Source organism: Meriones unguiculatus, chromosome 1 (genome assembly GCF_030254825.1).
Source record: "Meriones unguiculatus strain TT.TT164.6M chromosome 1, Bangor_MerUng_6.1, whole genome shotgun sequence".
In the NCBI taxonomy this organism is placed as follows: Eukaryota; Metazoa; Chordata; class Mammalia; order Rodentia; family Muridae; genus Meriones; species Meriones unguiculatus.
The window spans coordinates 39,850,210-39,874,160 of NC_083349.1; the positions used below are offsets into that span (position 1 = coordinate 39,850,210).

At 37.9% G+C, this 23,951-nt stretch overlaps 1 protein-coding gene across 3 annotated transcripts in view; it reads right to left on the reverse strand.

Annotated features, from left to right (window-relative positions):
- Positions 1–23,178, reverse strand: part of Smc5 (structural maintenance of chromosomes 5) — a 71,584-nt gene extending 48,406 nt beyond the window's left edge. For all 3 annotated transcript variants that reach the window (XM_021662213.2, XM_021662211.2, XM_021662210.2), the window contains exons 1-8: positions 22,897–23,178; positions 18,694–18,835; positions 14,341–14,393; positions 12,591–12,753; positions 10,612–10,746; positions 9,503–9,643; positions 7,378–7,539; positions 4,721–4,792 (exon numbers count right to left, since the gene is read on the reverse strand). In XM_021662213.2, the coding sequence (XP_021517888.1) occupies positions 4,721–4,792; positions 7,378–7,539; positions 9,503–9,643; positions 10,612–10,746; positions 12,591–12,753; positions 14,341–14,393; positions 18,694–18,835; positions 22,897–23,081 (1,053 nt within the window). In that variant the 5' untranslated portion in view covers positions 23,082–23,178. The remainder of the gene's footprint in view (positions 1–4,720; positions 4,793–7,377; positions 7,540–9,502; positions 9,644–10,611; positions 10,747–12,590; positions 12,754–14,340; positions 14,394–18,693; positions 18,836–22,896) is intronic.
- Between the last annotated feature and the right edge of the window lie 773 nt (positions 23,179–23,951).

Sequence of the window (23,951 nt, forward strand, 5' to 3'; positions counted from 1 at the left end):
TACTAGCCAATCCAAATTCTGGCTGAATGTTGGTAAAAGTGATAATCTCTTGTAAAATTCTAAACAAGCTGAATTCCCAAACCTATCTTGTTTCCCCACTTCTGTCATAATTTTTATAATAACTCACAGTAATAGTGAAAGCAATCAGCTCAGCAATTTTTGAGAAATTGTCATTATCCACCCTGTCTGGCAGTTTCCTAGAGAACAGTTTCATAAGGCTTGTCTTTCCACAATCTAACTCACAGCTTACCCAGTGCAAAACAACTTTGTTCCTGAACACATTTGTTAAAAGCAATCAGCAGAACTTATTGACTATCACAGATGCTTGAAGACGGATAAGAATAACATTTGTAGCAAACATAAACAAAGCAAAAGTCTTAGAAACTGGGACTGGAGCTGTTCAAGTAGGCCTCCAGAAGCTCCTGGAGCCCACAGTAACATTTACATAAACAGAACTGCATATCCTAGGATACCTGAGCTCTCACCTGCTTTACCTTAAGGTTTATAAAAACAGGAAGTAAAACCTGGAACAGATATGCACATTTGCAGTGAAATGACTGGAAGTTTATTAAAATCTAGGCAACATTTATTTTTTAAAATGACTGAAATCAACAAACAGAATTTTACTGGACTCAGTGCTGAGGGCAGAGCACAACACACCCACTCTCAAATGGCTGGCACACAGAATGATTCTAGGCATGTAAAGAAGTCTGTCCAGTTGTGAGAAAACTAATCTGACATTGACTTAAAAGTCAGTCAAATGACTAGAAGTGACTGGACTAGAAGTGACTAGACAATCATCAGCATCATTATCAAGGCTGGAGACATAGCTCAATGGTAGAACATTTGCTTGGGATGACTAAGAAGCCTTAGTATTACAAACAAGCAGGCACTAATTATCAATGAGTAAGAACATTCACCTTCATGAAAAGAAGACAACTGATTTTTAAATTTGCTATATTTTGTTATTTAAATTGTGTACTTTTGACAATAACCCCAAAATGGTTAAAGTCTATGAAATAAAACACAGGCACTCACACAGGAAAACAAACAAAAAAAAAAAAAACAGAAAAATACTCAAATTAGACCACAAATGGGACTTAGAGAAGACTAAAGACTTTATTTAAAACATATATTTTAACACTTAAGAAAATTGTATTTAAAAGAAACAGTAACAGTTTTACTGAAGAGGCAATATCAATAGATGGAAACACTAAAAAACAAACAATACAAAATCAGCCAGTTAGAAATTCTGGAATTGAAAATGTTGTATTCAAAATGAGGTTTGTCAGAAGGACTCAAAAGTAGATCTAAAAAGCCTAAGAATAAGCAAACTGCACAAAGTCAACTGAGATTATGCATTTTGAGAACAAAAAAAGAAAAAGAGAGACAAACTAGGAAGGAAGGAAGGAAGGAAGGAAGGAAGGAAGGAAGGAAGGAAGGAAGGAGGACAGAAAGAAAGAATGAATGTACCTGGAGAGACCTGTGATATATCAAACATGTAATATGGTATTTCAGAAGGTAAGGAGATAAAAGAATACTGTAGAAACAAATAGCCCCAAACTTTCCAGTTCTAAGCAGAACTAAGAAACTCATGAATTCTGAGCAGGATGGACTCAGGGTGGGCCTCAGACAGAACCAGATAAATCTGAAAACTGAAGACATGAAGGAGGCAGGGGATGCAGCTCTAAGTTGGTACGGTGACTGCCATGCATGAAGTCCTGTATTCTATCCTAATCACTACATAAACCCATTGTGGTGTTTTGTAGAAGAATTTTAATTCAGAACATGGCTGCTCTGGTAAAAGATCATATCCAAAGACCTTCTAGGTCTGTGTGATCCAGCTGAAATACAAATACACCTTCAATCCAGGAGACAAGAGGCAAGCAGATCTGAGCTCGAGGCCAGCTTGGTATAGAGCAAGTTTTAGGTAAAGAAAAACTTAGGTCCAGGTGTGGTGTTACACACCTTTAGTCCCAAATAATGAAGGTAAAGTTGGTTTATAGAAGGAAGCACCATGTCTGAGTGACAGAAAAAAAGAAAATTCACCCTTTTGACGGAATAGAGTATGCCCACTCTCACCAGAAGAGAGGAAAAGGAAACTACTTAAGGGCCAAGCCAGAGAAGAGAGGGGTGGCAGTTTTACAAGGAGAGTTTTACAGAGAGGTTGGGAGAGAGAACAAGCTAGACCCAGGTGAAGACCAAATGAGCCAGAGAATGAAAAGGAGCCAGAAGATTAGAGATTACTGGTGTTCGTTTGACGTCAAGCAGAGCAATTAAAAAGCCGAGCGAAAAGCCAGACTGAATAAGTTAATTGGGAGAAGAGTTTGAGCCAGAACAACTGAGTTGAACCATCCAGCCTAGAGCTCAGAAAGAACACGAAAAGGTGGACTTATAATTAAGCAATAAGCCTCAGAGGCTGAAAGCATTCTAAGCCTAGGTTAGACTGTACGGAGACTAGAAGCTTCTAGGATCAGGCCTAGGTTAGCAGAAGGAGGAAGTAAGCCTCTGAGACAACAAATGAACCAGGAGAATAAAATAAAAGTTCCTTTAACAGTGGTTCATGTCTATAATCCCAACACCAGACAGGAGAATCCAAAGTTCATGATTATCCTTTACTACGTACATATGAAGTTCAAGAAAGAGACTTATCATGTCCAAGATTCTTATTAAGATCCTCTTCTAAGGTGAGATAGCTCAGTAAATAAAAGTGCATGCCAGCAATCGTGAAGACGTGAATTTGATCCCAATAAAGGATGAACTGACTCCTACAAGTTGTTCTACGATCTCTACACACATATCATGGCATATAATACACATACATTCCTACATGCATACATATACATACACATGCGCGCATATGGAAAATAAGCAAATAAACATATAAACAAATAAATCAATGTGAAAAATATAAAAAAAGGAAATTCATAAAGTTGAATAAAAAGTTTCACAAAACCCCTTACCAACATAATAGATCAAGGGAAGGACAGAAATCAAGACTTGAACACAGGGTTGAAGAAACTGGAACATTCAGACAATCGAGGAATTTTTTTTAATGTATTTATTATTTATATAGTGTTGTGCCTGCAGGCCAGAAGAGGGCACCAGATCTCATTATAGATGGTTGTGAGCCACCATGTGGTTGCTAGAAATTGAAACTCAGGACCTTTGGAAGAACAGCCAGTGCTCTTAACCTCTTGAGCCATCTCTCCAGTCCGACAATCGAGGAATTTAAAACAGACAGAAGGTACAAACAGAACATTCAAGAGCTATGGGGTATTTTGAACAAAGACCAAATCATGACGGTACAAGAATAATTTCATGCCAAAAGCATAGAAAACATTTTCAACAAATCATAAGAGAAAATTTCCCAAATCTAGATAAAGATACTGATCCAAGTATAAAATACCATTTAGAACACAGAACAGATTAAGACCAGACAACATTTTCTGGTCATATTATAATTAAAACACTAATTATACAGATCAAAGTGTACTGAAAGCTAAAACACCTATCACAGAGTGGAAGGCCAACTAGGAAAACGGCATTATTTTCCAACAAACTGGGAGGTTTGGAACAATGCACTTCTAATTCTGAAAGACAACATAAGCCAACCCACATCTAAACTACCTGTCATAGTTTAAGGAAAAAGACAGGCTTCCCAGAACAAAAGGCTAAAGAAATTTATGAGTAAACTGCTTCAGAGATGACACTTCAGACTATAAAGAGAAAGATAACATACCCACAATGCTACAGAAAAGAATAAGACACAACAGAATAGCATGTAGGTAAACAAGAAAAAGGAAAATACCCAACACACAGAATCAACAAAAAGACATATAGATCTTCCAATAAAAACTGAATCTAATAGTATCAATTCCACAAATCAAAAGACACTAGACTAGTAGACTGGATTGAAAACCAGAATTCAAGGGCTACCAAGAGCTCAGTGGGTAAAGATGACAACTTTAACAATCTATATAGTAGGAGACAATCAACTCTCCCAAGATTTCTTCTGACCTCTACACATGTGCTGTGGTACATGCACATAAACAAACAAATGTAATCTTAAATAAAGCATCATTCTAGTCACAAGGCTATATTTAGTGACCTTAGAGCAATATAGTAACATTCTGATTGGTGTGGGAAACTACCACCATTACACTCCCACAAACTCGGTTATGTACTTCAGAAGTTGGAGCACAGCAAAAACCCCGGCTTCAAACTGCCTACTACTCCCTAAGGAAATATCCTAACTATGGAATTAAAATGGTAAGAACCTCCAAAAAAGTCTTAACTGAATGACAACACTAAAAATTACAACTTTTTAAGCCAGAAGTGGTGGTGCATACCTTTAATCCCTGGACATGGGAGGCAGAGGCAGGTGGATCTCTCTGAATTTGTGGCCAGCCTGGTCTACAGAGTGAGTTCCAGGACAGTAAGGGCTACAAAGTGAAACCCTGTTCTGATTAAAAACTAAAAAAGCAAATAAGAATTATAGTTTTTAAACCAAAATAAAAAAAAAAAACATAGCACATCTGTGATGTGGCCACATAAGTAACCAAGGAATTCCCCCAATATCTTTTGTGCAGCTAACACACTTAACAAAGTTAGTTTCCCTCACAGAGGATTGTGGATAGTTTCCAAACAATTACAATAACCATTTGGCCCCATTTGCAACAAGTAATTAAGGTAATCAACTTTCGGTAGGGAATCTTACATGTCTATCCTTCCGCTCAATACAGTCTTGCCTTTGTTTGCATTTCTGAGATGCTTCCTTAATATCAATTGCCTGCAAGATTGAACCAGAGGAGAAAGGTTAATTAAAAACTCAAGTGAATACATTATATGGTCCCATCCACCCCAATACTATGTGAATCAACCCATAATACATTCTCACATTTTCATTCAAATCAAATTCATAATTTCCACAAAAATTACTAATGGTATAGAAAACCTATTGGTAATTCCTATTAATACTAAAAAGAATAGTAATATATGAGCAAATATTTGTTTCTACGTGTTTTCCTGGTATTTTGTCTGACTATGAAAACAATTTGACAATATGAAGAAAATAAGACCAGACAACTTCTAAGCAACAGCAAGAGCATTTATAATACAGACATGAATTAAACTCAGAGGCAATGGTCTCTATCTGTAACATTACAGGGCCTCTCTGGAATGTGAGGGGAAAAAAACCTCAGAGTGTTAGAAGGGTTTCTGCTGAAAAGAAGGAGAGGAAGAGAAATGGTGAACACAATTAACTATTTCTGTCACATGACTTAGAGGACTAATAATTTTAAAATATACATGCACAGACTGATACAATGTGCCACCATCAGAAGCCATAGGCACCTCTTATAAAACATCTTAGCCCATGTACATTTCTACATAGGCTCAGAATTTTTCTGAGACTGCCTTAACGGACTTCTTTTAGAAACAGAGAAGCAAAACAAGTGTTTTATATATGACTCTTTAATATATTGTAGACACTGTTTTCTACTCCATAAAAAAATAAAAAATTTGAAGTAATTTAACAGTAACTTCAAGTGCCACAAAGCAACTACAAATTTACAACTTATTTATCACCAATTACTATTAACATGACTGTCAACTATTAAATATGTGAAGCTTTGAGACTTAATTATCCTTAACCATAAGTTAAGACCTGCTAAAACAAAAACAAAACAAAAAAAACCTGAATCTGTAATCTTCTGCTTTAAAATTCTGAATGGTCAATTATTTAAGTTATCTAATATACATCAGATGTACTTGAGTCGATGTTAATACTCTGGCTTCACTTCATTTATTTGAATCTCCAAAATGCCATTCAAAATTCTGGATCTGCTTATATTGTATTACAGTGGTTTTGCATTGTCAAGCCTACCTGTAGTCAACTACAGTTCAAAAATGCTAAATATGAAATTCCAGGAAAAAACTATTTGTAGTTTTTGTGTGTCACTTTTTACCATTATGAAGTCTCAAGCTGCCCCACTGCCCTGTCCCTAACATCAATACTGTATACAGCATGTCCATAAGTAGGCTTATTATTCAGCAGTTCTCAGTTTTCAGGTAGACTGCTAAGGGGCTGCACTGTGTTTATTCAGATAAGCCGTATTTACTTAGTAATGATCCTAAAGCAAAAAAGGGGTCATGCTGGCAATTCAGACATGCCAAAGGGGATACATACACACACATTTTTTTTCTTGAAGAAAATGCAACCATATACTATATGTGTATGTCCACATAAGAGGGAAATAAATACAGGTTGACTATCCCAAATCTGAAAATGCAGAATCTATACTCTTTCAAAATTCAAAACTTTTTGGCCAAAAACCCTCAGTTTGGATTTCCACACTATGGATGATCAGCTGGTAAACTATGCAAAAACTGTGAATTCCAGAATCACTAAGGAATTTTTGTCCTAAGCATGTTGCACAAAGCTATTCAAAATACATAGGGTTTGGTATTATGTTCAGTTTTAGGTATCCACTGAAACACAGTGCCCCACAGCCAGGAGAAAAATACCATATTCTACAAGGAGACATTTAATCATTTTCAAAATAGCCTTTGTGCTGGCTTTTTTTTTTTGCCAACTTGATACAAGCTGGAGTTACTTGGGAAGAGGAACCTCAACTGAGAAAATGCTTCCACCCATATACCTGTAGACAAGTCTGTAGCACACTTTCCTGATTAATGACTGATGTCGGCGGGCCAAGCTCGCGGAGACCAGGCCCTGTGCTCCCATCGGGCAGGCCCTGCGTTGTTTGAGAAGCAGGCAGAGCCAGCCAGTAAGCAGCACTTCTCCATGGCTTCTGCTTCAGGTCCTCCAACTAGGTTCTGCCCTGACTTCTCTCAGTAATGGATGTAATCTGTGATGTGAAACCCTTTCTGCCTCAAGTTTCTTTTGGTTGTGGTGTTATATCACAGCAACAGAAGCTCTAAAACACCTCTGACCCCTCTGTATCCCTGGAAAACTAAAAATCAACACCATAAGCAATTTAAAGTTATAAACGATAAAGAACATACACCCACACATATATACGCATGCACACACACCTTCAGTGTTTCTAAGAAATATGATTTATCAGTTTGTAGCTAAAACAAACACCTTCTCTAGAGGCTACAACTCATTCATTCTGTAGCCTATGCTAGCCTCAGTCACAATGATGTTCTTGCCTCAAAGTCCTAAGTGCTGAGCCAATATCCCCAGCAATAATCATTTGGAATGATTTCTCTCCAATTTTAACAAGTTCTTGAAAATCCTAAATTGATTCCTAAAGAACTTGAAGAATAAAAGCTGCAAGTAAACCCTAGAAAATACTTCCAAAGACATAAGAAGTATTTTTCCTATGTTTAACTGAACAACAAAAGTACCTTTTCTTTGATTCGAACTTCCAAAGTACGACGCTGCCTTTCAATTTCCTCAATTCGTCGTGTCATAGGAATTTGCCCTTCTTTAAGTTTTCTGACTTCTTCTTTCACTCGGTCACGAACTAGTTTCACACCTTCGTATTCCTGACGTACATTCTCATATTCCTTGAAAATAATCCAAGAAACAGAAGTTAATACATTAAGTATTTAAAGTAACACCCTAAAGCGAAAGTGTAAGCAAAAAATTTCCCTTCCTTCCTCCCTCCCTCCCTTCCTTTTCTTTCCCCTCGAGGCAGGGTTTCTGTGTGTAGCCCTGGCTGTCCTCGAACACAGAGATCTACCTGCCTGTGCCTACCAAGTGCTGAGACTAAAGGCGTGTGCTACCACTGCCCGGCTGGGAGTTTCTTTTATCAATAAAGACAAGATTAAGGAACAAGTAATCAGACAAAAGGATGTTAATTTTGAAAGGTAAAGAACATGGATCAAAGTAAAATAAAAAGAAATTTGTAGCTACTAGCATGATAAAAAATAATGTCTGGGCCGAAGAGATGGCATAGCAGGCAAAGGCACCTGCTAACAAGCCTAATGACTTGACATGAGTTCAATTCCTGGGACCCACCTGGTGAAAAGAGAGAACAACCTCCCACAAGCTGTCTACATTTTTAAACAACTGTCATTTTCACAGGAATTAGCTGAATACCAAGAAAACAGAATGCTGAAATAGTTGTAAGAGTCAGTGGGGGTAGAGAATGCTGGAGTGATGGCTCAGCAGTTAAGAGTTCTTCCTGCTCAGAAAACTCAGTTCATGTCATGGGCAGTTCAAAATCCACTCCAGCTTAACAAGACTAAATGTCTTCTTCTGTCTTCCTCATACCCACCTTCCATATAAAACTAGAAAATCTTTTGAAAATATGAATGAAATAAAGCAAAAGTAAAAAAAAACTAGACAAATTGTAAACTTAAAAAAATTAAAGATTAAAATCAATCTCTTAAAAAAGGAATTAAGACTTCAAAAGAGAGAATAACAAAATAATATTAAACATGGAAAAAATGCAATAAAAGGTATAGAAATAAAAAAAAAAATTAAGAATAATGAAACTTCAAAACCTGGCTGGAGAAAGTAAGAGTGCCAAAATACATAGTCATACATTATTTTCAAACTAATACTTATTTCTACTAGAAACATGGAACAAACATATAAAAAGTAATGTTTATACCCATTAAATAATGTAGAAAGAAAACACTATTTATTCAAATTGGTCACAGGTAATAAATATGCATATTTTAAAACAGAAAAAAATACAGCAGAGTTAGGAAAATTTCCAAGTATGAAAATCCAGTTAGGATACTGCAGCTACATGTAGCATACCTCAATTAAATTCTTAGGCACACACAAAAATATTTTCAGTGACACTGAACGATAGCCCTAACCCTAAAAATTTAATTTTTAATGTGAACGAACACCTTATATCATTAATATAAAGGGGAAAGATCAAAGAACTGTTAAGGACTAAAACCAGAAGAATTAACATTGGTGACTCAGTCAACTATTTGCTATGTGGTAATTAGCATATATCAAGTAAAAAAAAAAAGAAAACTACTTATGCATAACATGTAATGTAAAACTTTAAAAATAATATCTAACGTGAATATAAAATGAGAGGCTACATACTTTGTAAGTACTCAAGTCATTGTATTTGTTTTGTTTTGATTTTTTGGTCAATTTCACACAAGCTGGCATTATCTGAGAAGGATTTTCAATTGAGAAAATGCCTCCATCAGACTGGTATATAGTTTTTTAAAATTATGATTGCTGTGGCAGGGCCCAGCCCATTGTGGTTGATGTCATCCCTGGGGCAGAAAGTTCTGGGGACATAAGCAAGCAGGCTGAGAAAGACATGAAAAACACAGCATTAAGTAGTATTCCTTCATGGCCTCTGATTCAGTTGCTGTCTGTTAGTTCCTGCCTAGAGTTCTTGCCCTGACATCCCTTCAAAATGGACCGATTATAACCTGGAGTAAGCCTTCTCCTCAAGTTCCTTTTGGCTACAGTGTTTATCACAGCAATAAAAACAACCTCTAAGACAGCTAAAGATACTTATTTTTACCTCAGAAAATTAACACTTACCACCCATGGTCTTTTTGCCTCAAGCATCTCAATTAAATCTAAATGTCGCTTTCTTTCATAGAATCGTTCCACATCTTGTTTGTACCTTTCATTTCTCTGAATCATTTTCTCTAGGTATTCAGTTTTCTCCTTGCAAGAGGTCTAAAATAAGTAATTGCTGACAATTAGTTTAAAGGGGGGGAAAAAAACAAAGAAAGATAAAGCTTTTAACAATGAAACACAATATAAGCAAAATTTTACAAGAAAGGATTCTGTAAGATTTCTTCAGAACTATGTAAAAATGAGGCTAGGGAGAATGCTTGCCTAGTAGGCATGAAGTTCTGGATTTGATCCCCGGCACTGCTTAAAATCAGACTAGTGATACATAGCTCTAACTTCAGTGCAAAGTAGGTAGACGCAAGGGAATCAGATGTTCGAGGTCATCCCAGCTACATACAAGAGTTAAAGGCTGGCCTGGGCTACAGAGGATCCTGTCTATAAACAACATCAACAAAAATCAGGTGAGAGTAACACTGATGCAGAGAAGTTATGGTTCAAGGCTCTAAAATACATTAGTCATGTAACTGTGAGGAAGCCTTTCAACACCTCCAAGCCTGGAGCTTCGCCTAAAGATAAAATAAGCGATTTACTTAATGCATGCTAAGAATTCTTTACTTGAAACACTTAATGCTGAAAGCGTTTACTTTTGAAATTTACTGATTCTGAAGTATGTGCATGGATGTTACTACCAGCTAAGCACCTACAATCTGAAGTCTCCCAAACTGAAGCTTTATAGACACCTATATGACTCATGATAGATTCCTTTTAGATTTCCTCCCTACTTGCCCAGGTGAAGTCTTGATAAAAGCTGTAAAAATGGCATATAAATGTAAAGGAGTTTAAGGGTTAGTGTATCATGAGTGCTCAGGCCTTAAGGACTCTGTTTAGCCCTGGCAGAGCTGGAACTCACTCTGTAGACCAGGCTGGCCTCAAACTCAGAGACCCATCTCCCTCTGCCTCCCAAGTGCTGGGACTAAAGGCATGCACCACCACTGCCCGGCCATTCTTGCACATTTTGAGACACAGAATCATTAAATGACAACAGAAATGAATTGTCTATTTCTAAATACCTCTAGCTGCTTCTCCTTCTCTCTGAAGTTTTTCAGTTCACAGTGGTATCTGTGCATCTCTGGAGGACCAATTGACTTCTCAGTAGCTTCAAGGAGTTCAATTTTGCTGAGTTTAGCAAATTCCCCAACTTTATCCTATAGTACCAACATTAAGTATTAGTAACTATCATTCATAAATATTGTAAAATGTATTAAATTTGCCAAGATAAGTCTCATTTAAAAACTGTTTTGCAATATAAATGAGATCAGTATGTCTGTGAGGAAATAAGCTATAGAGTAGTCACTAAGCAACATTAAAATCAACTTAAAAGACAGTAACTTTAAATGTAGATTATTAGGACAGTTGAAAAACATCTCTAAGAAATGTTTTATATCACCTTTGTATGTGTGTATGTATGTGTGGGTTTGTGCATATGAGTGCAATGCCCAAGGAATCAGGAAAAAGGCATCAGACCCACTAGGGCTAGAGTTTAGGTAGTTGTAAACTGTTGCATGTAGGTGCTGGGAATCAAATTTAGGTCCTTTGGAAGACCAGCAAGTGCTTTGAACAGCTGAGCCATCTCTTCAGACCAGGATATTTTATTATAAATGGACAAATAAAAACATTACTAGACTTTAGAAAGCACATCTACATGTAAAAGAAGTTTATTCTAACCATTGTATCATACAAATGCACTGATTAAAAGTTCTTCATTAAATAAGCTGGGCATGGTGGTCCATGCCTTTAATCCCAACACTCAGGAGGCAGGGGCAGGTGGACTTCTGAGTTCAAAGCCAGCCTGGTGTACAGACAGTCTTGAAAAACAAAACAACCATAAAAGGTTGTTCATTAACAGTGGCTCCTCAGGGTCACCACACTCAGGAATGCATGGCACCTATGGCTTCCTGAACAAGATCAACCAAGCCAGTTTAACATTCTAAGTGGAAGTGGTTCATGAGCCCTGACCTCAATTGAGGAGCTATGAACAGTTAAGTTGCTGGCTTCTGGGGGAGGGAGAATTAGTTTTAAGAGTAAGGCCCATGATACACAATTAAGTAGATGGCCCACACTGAAGAGTATATGGACAGCACAAATTGGAGTCCAAAGATTTTTACAAGGAAAAAAAAAATCACAAAAGACACAAAATTGGGAGTAGATGGAGGGGTGGAAGTAGGTGAATTTTAGAGAAGTTAAGGGCAAGAAATGGGGGAAATATGATCAAAACACATTGTATGATGTTCTCAAAGAATTAATAAAAATAAAAATATTTTTAATAAGTTGTTCTTTGAACAATGTCAAAGTTTGCAAATAAAGTTTGAAAGTACTCTGTACTTAAAGTACCTTTCTTATGGGCTTGGGACATGGCTTAACTGATAAAGCGCTTTCAAGGGTGAGGACAAAAATCTGGATGTCTAATAACCACAGAAAAGCTAAGTCAGCATGGCCACCTGCCTGTAATCCCACTGTTCCGGCACAGATGGGGAATCTTCTTGCCAAACTGCTGAAATCCTGGTTCTGACAATGTCTCAGTAAATAAAGTTGACAGTGAGTGCAAAAGACATATAATATTAACCACTGGCCTCTAAAAATATGTGTACACACGTGCACTCAAATATATATGCATACCACACAGATACACATAAAAATGTTTTTTAAAAAACATTTTGTAATTTTACTTTACTAAACTGAATTATTAACACAACATATGAATGCCTGAGGTCCAGGAGGCCTGGAACTCTCTATGTAGCCCAGGCTGACGTACTGAGTAATACTATTACAGAAATGTGTCACAATGCCCATAAGTGCTAAGAGTGCTATGTTCAATGTAAAGGGTAATAACTTCATACTTATTAACCAAAAATTAATAACCTAAGTGACAAATATTGAGTACTGTTTTGAAACAAATCCATTACAGTATCTCTTGAATGATATTTATGTTTTCTATGGCATAAAGCTGAAAATGCAAAATTTTCCCATATCCCCTTATATCTTCTCAGACCTGAGGCAGGAACTGGCACAGATTGCCCACTTGGATGTTTAAGGCTGCAACTTGTTCTTCCACTATTTTCTGGGTTACAGGCTTTTTGTTGATGAACCAAAAGGACTGATTTTTTATCACATCAATCTCACGGGTGATTATAAGATTTCCAGAAGTTCTGAACCTAATTAAAGAACAATTGAAGAGCTTTTTTTAATTTTCAAAACACACACCGATTTAAGAATATCATTTCTATCACTTTTCTTATACCCAAAGTCTAAGAAACAGTACTATAATTTATATTCTTTTTTTTAGGGTGCATGTAAAGATTTTATTTTTTAATTAAATTTTTATTTTTTTCTATTAGTTTATTTACTTTGTATCCCAGCTGTAGCCCCTTCCCTCATTTCCTCCCAATTCCACCCTCCCTTCCTCATCTCCTCCCTACCCTTCTCTAAGTCCACTGATAGGGGAGGTCCTCCTCCCCTTCCATCTGACCTGAGCTTATCAGGTCTCATCAGGTCTGGCTGCAATGTCCTTCCAGTGGCCTAGCAAGACTGTTTCTCCCTTGAGGGGTAGGGAGAGGGGGGGTCAAAGAGCCAGCCAATGAGTTCATGTCAGAGACAGTCCCTGTTCCCCTTACTAGAAAACCCACTTGGATACTGAGCTGCCATGTGCTACATCTGAGCAGGGATTCTAGGTTATAACCACATATGGTCCTTGGTTGGAGAATCAGTCTCAGAAAAGACTCCTGTGCCCGGATATATCTGGATACTTCCCAAGCTGGAAACCTTGGCTTTTTGTTTGTTATCATCCTACAACTGGCCATGTCATTTACTATTTGGTTAACATTCAAAATCACCTACATTGTTGAAATTAAAACAAATGCCAATACTAATCCTCAAACACACGAAGTTTATTTATCCTTTAATCATTACAGTATTCTTCAATCACATACTTGGACTGTAATTCAAAATGGATTAGTACATTAAAGGCATGGATGAAAACTGACTTCCACATAATACAAATTTCCCCAGTTGAAACTCTCTACCTAAAAGGGTGACTCATGTACTGTTCACCACGTACTCCACTCTGAATCCAGAGAGAGCGATGACACATGCCTATTGAAGACCGTTAAGAAATACAGGCTCGGAAAGAAGGGGATTTACTCCTATTTTGCTTTCAGAAGTTCTTGCTTCACACTGCCCCTCTGTTGCCCATTTTCTCCACACGCCATCAAAGCCAAGACGTTACATATAGCTGGTACACTCTCTACCACTGTGCTATACTCCAACCCAAGTATTTCAGAACTGGCAAAAGGAAACAGATACTTGAATTGTGAAAGATTACGATTTCTCTCTCCCTCTGTGGAATGTGTGTTTGTTTGTTTAAGATAGGATTCCCAAGTAGTCCAGGCTGGCCTTGAACTTGGTATCTAGTGGAGAATGACCTTCAACTCCTGATTCTCCAGAATAGTATTCAATTCCTTTCTTTCATGTCTCTACCTTCTCCAAGTGCTGGAATTATGAAGTGTACCATCAGAACCGACTACAACTTCTTAGTGTATACTTTTGTCTTATTACTCCCATTAAACTACAATTTCTTGAGAACTTTTCAAAATAAAGAATTTTAAATTTGTTTTAAAAGGCACATTAAAAAGTATATTTGCCACAATAAGACATTAATATTCTTTTCCAAAGCCATTAAGAAAGCATAGCTACAAGCTGAGAAATTAGACCAAAAGGGTAGTTTTAGAAGCTTTAACACTTACAGTTCGATTTCAACCAAACCTTTGGAACATCCTCTCTTCACGAAAAACCCAACCTACAGTGTAAAAAGAATAAGTAAGCTGTGTCAACAGTATTTACAGGTTAACAATAAGAGATCTAGAAGAGTCATTACTGTTTGCCAACTCAAGATTTTTTTTTTGGCAACCACGTGAATGCCCATGCCCTCCACTTTCTAAAAGGTATAGGCCAGGTCCTTCCTCTCTTCTTGCACTCCATATATCATAATAGTTACATCATGTATCACTTCAGTGCCAGGCAGTTAAGACTCTTAACAAAGCTGCTTACAAAGCAGTAAAGGGAAGAAAAGGGATTCAAACCTGGATCATATGGCTCCAGAGCTTATGTCATATGTACTTTCAGAAGAGGAAGAAGCCCACAGAGAACAAGTCCCATACTACAACCACAAGGCACTATATCAACTGCTGCTGTTGCAGAACCCCAAAGAGGTGCATAGATTATAAACAACCATTCTAATACTGCCTATCCTATTTCTAAGACAGACTTGCCATCAAGTACTGTTTAAAAATTATTAATAAAATTATAATTAACATGGTAAAATAAGCATCTGAACTAGTTCTGATGACTATGAGCTTAAACATAAAACAGATTGAAGGACTAAAAACTCTATCTGAAGTTAAAGCGCCATAAGTAATGAATACTAAAATAATGTTATGGTTCTACCCCTTAGCACTTACAAGAGCCAGGAATATCAGAAGTTCAAGGTCACCCACAAAGACATATCAGTCCTAGCCAGCCAGTGCTACATGAGAACCAGGCTCAAAATACAAATCAAGTTGGGAAGGGAAAATGAGTATGATCAAATATATTATATGATATTATCAAGAATTTTACAAAAACATTAAAAAAAGGAAAAAGCAGCAACAACACAAGGTAGGTACAGCATCATAAACTTTATCTTTTAAAGAACTATAAAATATAAATGGAGAGGTGCAGTGGCACACGCAGAGGCAGGAGGATCTCTGTGAGTTTGAGGGCAGCCTGGCCTACAAAGCAAGTCCAGGACAGCCAAGGCTACATACCCTGTCTCAAAAAACAAAACAAAAAATCGAATCAGAATGTAGTAACCATCAAAACATTACATAATATATAAATAAAAAACAAGAGCTGGAGAGTTAAGAACACTTGCTCCTCCTCCAGAGGATCTGTGTTCTGTTTTACAACCATCTGTAAATCTAGCTCTGAGGAAATCTGACACCCTCTTGTAGCCTCCATAGGTACATAAATACATACATACACACATATTAATAACACAAAATATAAAAAGAAACAAGGCCTTGCAGTAATTTTTAATCATGTTAATGATTTGTGATAACCGTAAACAACTACCATTTATTACATGTTGCTAAGACAAATAACTGAGAAGTTTCCAAATTCACTTGGCAACCCTTAAGTGTACATTAAACCAATTATACAGATGATGAAATTATAAATCAGAAAGATGGGAGTGGGGCCTGTTCTTATAATCTGAGAGTACGATCTTTAGTCTTTACTATAGGTTCAAATCACAACTCTGTCACACACAGGTTATTCAGCCTTGGCTGGCAAGGTCACGTAACATTGTTTACTGACAGACAAAGAAAATGAATCTCCATGAGTAGAATAACTCAGGAGGAAATCTGCAGCCAAGAGTTGGGTTCTCAAGATAAGAAGAGAGAAGACACCATCTCAACCCTAGCAAATGCTCACACTACTTTCTTAGCTGTTTCGTTTGTTTTCCCAGCATTAACTCTGATGTGAATGCCACTCCTGCATTGTCTCAAACCTTCAAATGGCTGGGAAATCTTGAATAGTGTTTTTAAATGCAACAGGGCCTTAATTAAATAGGCTGAGGCCTCCCCCTCACAGTAACTACCAATAAAAGTGTAACCGTAAAAAAAAAAAAAAAAAAAAGAAAATGAATCTCTGAAGGAGTAAATTGTGTACTGTCTTGCAACAATTAAAATGGGGGGGGGGGGGAGAAAGCAGTTTGTATTTATTATAAAGTACCCACACAGATGACTTAAATTATGCTTATAGTAAATTTTTATGCTAACATTTAAACAGAAATATACTAAAATATATTGTATTATATATTGCTCTTAACTGCTCTGTACTATTGTCAGTACTGTATAGGTGCTGGAAACAGAACACAGGTCCTCTGGAAGAGCAGCACGTGTCTTAATGCTTCAGCTCTTGTTCTTTATATAATATAATTAATATAATATAACATAACATAATATAATATAAATTTTAATATAACATATAATATAGTTGTTTAACAATATATTAAAATATATTAAAGTATTCTTGCTGACAATTTGGATATCACTTAAGTATTAGATACAGAAGGCCAACAATCTGTATTAGGAAACACTGCATTCCAATGCCTCCCTTAATATTCCAAGCAGTACAAGAAGAAATGTGTTTTTCAAAAAATAAAATCCACAAAGCTGGTAAAAACCACTACAGCAAAACCCATCCTAACTGTACAGAACTGAGAATACAATCCAAGAGCCCAGTGCAGAGAGACTGAACTCACGACGACTTGACAAAGTACAAATTAATATTCATAAAAACCTGAGCTGATCTTTGCAAATTAAGTACTTCAATCCCTTTTTCCTGGAAATCAAAGTCTGATGTCCAGACCCATGCTCAAGGTCACAGGCTAATTTATTAACAGAGCAAAATATCTTTTCTAGCCACAAATGTCTCTGGGATAGCTTGTTTCTAAAATATGCATTTTGAATATGATAATCTATAATTTCAGAGAGTATTTGGTTCAGTTTTGTAGCACTACATTACATATTTGGGACCAGCTCAAAAGTTGGTAATATCACTTGACTAATTCTGCAATGTTCACAGTAATTAATTTTAAGCTTTAACAAAATACTCTTTATTTATTTATTTGTTATATTTATTTGCAGGGAGAACACCTGTCATGTCCCATGTGGGTATCAGTTCTCTCTCTCCTCCCAAATGCTGGGTTTCAGGGACAGAACACAGTTGTCAGCTTGGTAGCAAGTGCTTTCACCTACTGAATTATCTCACTTGCCCACAAACTTTTCTTTTAAATATAAGCGTGGGGCTGGAGAGATGGATCAGTGGTTAAGAGCATTATCTATTCTTCCAGAGGTCCTGAGTTCAATTTTTGGCAACTACATGGTGGCTTACAACCATCTGGGATCTGATGTACATTCAGATAGAGCACTCATGTATATAAAACAAACAAATAAATCTTAAAACAGTTTTATAATTTTTGTATATAATTATTACATCTTTGTTAATTTACTCCTACGTAACATATTTGTACTGCTATTATTAACAATATCTGGGACTGGTGAGATGACTCAGTGGTTAAAAGCACTTGGTACTAGCAGAGTTTGGTTTCCAGCATCCATGATGATGGATCACAACTGTAACTCCAGCTCCAGAGGATGAGACAGCCTTTTCCAGACCACACAGACACAGACAAAAGCTCTTAGAAATTAAAAAAAAAAAAAGGCAGTACTATTAACTCCTTTAACTGCATCATTTTGTTCACTGTTATTTACAGAAATTCAACAAAGTTTTATAAAACCTGGTATCCAACAGTCCTGACAAATTTCCTATTAAGGAATCAAGCTTATTTGGAAATTCTTTTTTGGTGAATGATCTTTCTTTGTTATCGTTACTTTGTCTAATATACTGTATAACCACAGAGATCTATGGACACACACCCCGGCGTGCAGTATGCTCTAACTCCCTGAACAGTCCACAGTTAAATGAACTTTCTCCTGAGGTTATTAATGTCCTTCGAGAAGCTCTAGGTAAAAGAAAACACATTCAGGACACTTAAGAACCTAAAATGTGGGCTGGAGAGATGGCTCAGTGGAAAAGAGCACTGCCTGCTCTTCCAAAGGAACTGGATTCAAATCCCAGCACCTACATAGCAACTCACAACTGTCTGTTAACACCAATTCCAGATGATCTGACACCTTCACACTAATGCACATAAAATAAAATTAAATAAATTATAGAAAAAAAAAGAATTTCAAGGGTCTTGACAACAACAACAACAAAAAGAACCTAAAATATAGACATCAACTTGTTTCTGAAAACAAATGGTTCTGAATTTTCTTAAATTATGTAATTAATGTAAGCCAGGAATGGAGGTACATGCCTTTCATCCCAGTACTCGGGAGGCAGAGGCAAGCAGATCTCTGATTTTGAGGCCAGCCTGGACTATACAGTGAGTTCCAGGACAGCCAGGCCTACTACAAAGAGAAACCCTATCTTGAAAAAAACCAAAACAAACAAACAAACAAACAAACAAAAAAGTAATTATGTTGACTCACCTTATCTGCACGTCCCATAAAAGCAGGTTTGCCTGCTAGTCCAAGGCAAATGGCACACACTATGCTTGACTTCCCTGTTCCATTAGCTCCAATAATCATATTCAGATGGGGCCCAGGAGACACTTCACAGATATCATATGTTCTGAATTATAAAGAGGTAAAATCATTAAATAGAAATAAGAGAAAAACCTTTTCTTTGTAAATGCATCTTTTTGTTTCTTTGTATCATCACTGCCCACAACCTTTTTAAAATTCATTTAAAAGCCAGCTAATGTTATTAATGTAATGTTATTCATATATTTTAGGGGAAGGAGGTACTGAGGAGTCAACTTTGGGCCTTTTGCATGCAAAGTAAGTGCTTTATCACCCAGCTTTATCCTTAGCCCTTTAAATTTTAATTATCAACTTATAACGGGAAACCTCTATCAATGGATATACATATGCACAATGATGCATATGTAAAATGCATGGTAGCTGCTGATAAATCACACCGGGCTGAGTATAGTCTTCAGTTCTAGCATCCTGGAGGAAGGGTTTTCAAAACCTGGTTAAAACAAACCTGTGAGTTTGGGGCCAATCAGGGCTACATCATGAAATCTTATCAACAAACAAATAACCAAAGTTTAAAACAACTTATCATCTTCTGGGAGACTATATCAAAGCTACCGCATTTATTTTTACCTCAATTATTGTAAAATAATTTAAAAACAAATTTATACAAGAAGCCATGGCTTTTTCCCTAATGTCTTAGAATTACACTTTCTAAAATTAGAACAGTAGTTACTTCTCATATTTTAATATTTAAGGCAAACTATCAATTTTTCTTCAAATGAGGAAATAATTATCAAGTTAATAGCTTCATTTTATTATTAATTAAAAAATTAAAAAAAGGGCTTTCACTTCTTGTATTATGCTGCTAGATCACAAGAATCCCTAACAGGCTATGTTCCAAGAATCCCTGTTCCTCTGGGAGAAGAGAAGGATGTACAACCATAGAGATCTGTAATCCTCACACACCCCATGGCGTCTAGTATGCTCTAATGCCCTGAACAGTTAGTCCACAGTTAAATGAACTAAGCATATTTAATTTATATCAGCACTCATAAGTCTTATATATTTGCTTCTAAATCTGATGCAGCTTTGAACTCCTACTTTAATTGATTTTCTACTACATTTAAGATTCATTTCACTATTTTTAATCTATGTTTAACTCTCACTATTTATTGGGGCAGTTTTGGCAAGATACGAAGAAAACTATGACTCAGACATTTCTTTAGCTTTGCCTTTCCAAATCCTTATTGGAATCCTTAATAATGTTCCTTCTCTAGGTCTTTAGTGCTCAGATACTAAGAATACTCAGATAGCAAGAATAAATGCCAGAGTGCTACTAACATGTTAAATATATAATTTAGCAAAGCACACCATCTTTAACGCTTAAAACTTTAAAAAATCCAGGTGGTAACAAAAATATATGTGTGATAAAGAACTATAGGGATACACATCAAAATCCAGTATCACTTATTTAAAAAACAAAACAAAACAAAAAGAGGTGAGGCTGAGAGATGGTTCCACCATTATGAGAACTTCATCCTTTTCCAGAGGCCCCAGGTTTGGTTTCCAGCACCAACACGGACAGTTCACCTGTACCTGGAGCTCCAAGGAGCATGATGCTTCCTTCTGGCCTCCAAAGGTATTTGCACATTGTGGCATATACACAGACACACACAAGCACAATTAAAAAAGAGGGGAAGAGATCTTTTGTAACTTAGCTCTTGTTTCAACTTTTCTCTATCTTCTTTTTCTATTCCTGTTCAGAATTTAAATTTATCTATTATATATTTCTTATACATATACAATATATAGATATCTATCTATATATATTTATATATTTGACTAATTTGTGCTTCCTTTACCTAGAACTCTCAGAACTCTCTCTCTACTCTCAATTCCAATTGTCCTAGTTCCCTCAGAGCACACTCCTGTTCTAGTTGTAGGCCATTTATATTCTCTAAACCTCCCTCTTTCCTTGTTATGTCTCTCGGCCTCACTCTGTAATGGCTATTCTTGATTGTTAACTTGACTACATCTGGAATTAATTAAACGACAGCAGCTGGATACACCATGAGGGATTTTTTTCCTAACTATTTTAAGTGGGAAGATCCACCTTTAATCTGGGCCACACTCTGCTGGTAGCCTACACAAACAACACAGAAGGAAGCTTGTTCTCTTTACCTGCTTGCTCTCACTCTCACTGGCAAGTCCATTCCTTCATTGGCATTAGAGCTTATTTCTCTGGGATTCTGAAAGCAGCTGAGACATCAGCCTCATGGACTGAATACTGGATTCTAGGAGGCATTATGGTAGACAGCCATTGTTGGACTAGCTGGACCAAAGCATGTAACCCCCTCTAATAAATGCCCTTTCTATACATGGCTATAGATGCATTCTGTAAATTCTGTTCCTCTAGAAAACCCAAATATATTCCCCAAATCTAAAGTCTTATTATTAAAATAATAAAAACATACCCAACTCTGCATTTCCCAACTACTTTTTCTTTTCGCTCTTTTGTCCAAGCTTTTCTTTCTCTTCTTCCTTGGTCTACAAAGTTTGCTTTATCAAAGGGACAACATTTTCCATATTGCTAAATGAAGGAGGCTTCAGTCTCATTACAAGTTCACAGAAGCAGATACTTTAATACTATTTTAACTACGCTTCTCTGACAACAGTCTCCCATGAATCTCATCTTACCTTCCTGCACAACTGGATCTGAGCTCATCTTCTCTCACTCTTAGAATAAACACGTTTTATTCCTCCAATTTAAATTTCCTTTTGCGTAATTTCAATGACTTCTGCAACATCAACAATCACCTACACATATGACTTGAAAGCCTGTGACTCAGTCACACTTTCCAGTGTGTTCCAGCTCTTTATAAACCCACCTAGAAGACATTTCTCTTAGATATCCCACAGGGAAGTTCGAGACACAGACGCTCAACTGCATTCATTATTTATTCTCCCCACACTACTCTCTCTTAAATAAGACCGGACCAGTTAGAGGACAGGGAGACTTGGAAAGACCTAGCATGCTCCTCTACTCTCATGCCTTACAATGGATGCAGACCTTGTCAAGTACCTTTTTCCTCCAAGTTTCTTACTGCCTGCAGGAGGAAGCCAGAGTTTCTCAGCACAGTGACAGCAAGGCGAGCCAACGGCTTCCAACCTGTATCCACAAGTGTTCTTACATCCTATGTTAGATCACTCACTAAACATTACAAACTGCCTTTCAGGCAATCATCTTCTTTTCAGATTTTAGTATTTTCTTCACAAAGCTCTGGTAATTTCTGGATGAAATTGGCCTTTTCAGCCTTTGTGCCTCCCATAAAACCCTGTGCAGATACGTTACAGCGGATATCTCACTTGAGTACATTCACCTTACCTGACCTGGATTCAAATAGCAATTTGGCTAATAGAATCTAATAGAATCTGGGCAAAAACAAAACAAAACAAAACAAAAACAAAACAGCTTTGAGCTTCTATCGAAAGAAACAGAACGATGTGTCAATAAAAACAGATGTATCCCTGCTACAGAAGTGCTTGAAAAAAAAATGAAATTGTTACTACATTTCTGTAACTCTTATTCAAACCTAACATTTAAAAAATGTCTCGAAAGAATAACTCTAGGACGCCAAACAGACGATATTTTTGGTAACACTTAGAATCGACTCATATAGTTGGGGTGGGGGCAGGAAGGGGAATTTGAAGGGTCAAGAGTCTACAAGGAGGTACAAAAACTGGGAACACGATTCTTTGGTACACTCTAACCTCCGATCAACAACCATTACCAACCGTCTCATCTGCCCACTCGGAAAATGTACACACTTTCAAAATCTGCCAGTCCGCTGTAACTGTTGCCTCCTGAGTTTTGTGAAGTGCACAAGTACCACGGAGATCGCAACGTCCAGCTATACTAGAAAGCTGTCCCCTTAGTATACCCACTGACCGCATCCGACGCCTTCCAAAACCACTGGCGGGTGGACTAAAAATAAATAAATAAATAGATCAGGCGACAAGTCTACTGTAGCCAAAACGGCCAGTCTCCAAGGCCTAGGTAGGGGAAGGCTGGCAGGAGTTCCCCACCGCCGGGTACACCCCACGGCCTTGGGCCTGCAAGCTCCCGCCCAGGCACGGCCTGCAGCCACTCACAGGAAGTTCTCCATGGCGATGCGGACGATTGAGCCCTCCACGAAGGGCTCGGAAGGCCGTGGCAGCGTCGACGTCGGGTTCGAGTTCTTTCTCTTGCTTGGGACCTCGGAGGGCGCATCCCTCGGGAGAGCCCTCTTGGAAGCCTGGGGGTTCGGGATGGCAGCCTTCCCGCTTGGAGTCGCCATCCCGGCTTCCTCGGAGTCCCGCAGCGGCTTCCGTTCCCGACCAGCTGCAGCCCAGGAGCCACCGCGCCGAGCTCCCGCGCTAACTGACCCCCGCCTGACCCCGCCCCGCGGCCGCACGGCGCCTGCGCGGTTCTCCCCGGCCAAGCCGAGGCTCCGCCCCTCCTCGCCTACAGCTGACCGTGGCCTAGGAGGCCCAAGATCCTTATCTGAGAGTTGCGACTGCAAGAGGCTATGTATGACTCGAGGACCAATTTCCGTACGTTTCAGGAATTTCTTCAGAGCAATATATCAATTGCACTTACTATTTTTAAACCTGCCCCTTCGCTTCCCGTGCTTGGGCCACCTGCGAGTTTGCGACTGTTCCTCCCTGGAACCCAGGGCCAAACCAGTCTCTGGTTCTACATTGCGGTTTCTTTCCCTGGTGCTCAAATCAATTCCCCTTCTCCAAAAGACCCCGTTGGCCCTGTGCTTGTTGTTTAAAGCATGGCACTTAGTAGCCCTCTGGAGATCTCAAATTTGGGAAGATTGCACTTATTTATTGGTTACCTGGCCACTCACACTTACACACACACACACACACACACACACACACATCCTTCCCCCAACTTTTTTTTAGACGCACTCTCTATAACTCTGGATGGCCTACCACTCACTATACGGTCTAGGCTGGTCTTGAGCAGGTATTGCTTCTTCTTCCTTAATGCTGGGTTTCCAGTGCAGGCCACCAGTTGGCCTCTTCCTGTGGGGTTCCTTAATTCCTTAATCCCCTGCTTAAACTCCCTAGTGGTTTCTAGAAATCCTTGAACCAGAATAAGCAAGATAGGAGTGGCTCTACCACACTGTGCTCATAATCGTCTCCTGAGCCCTTTC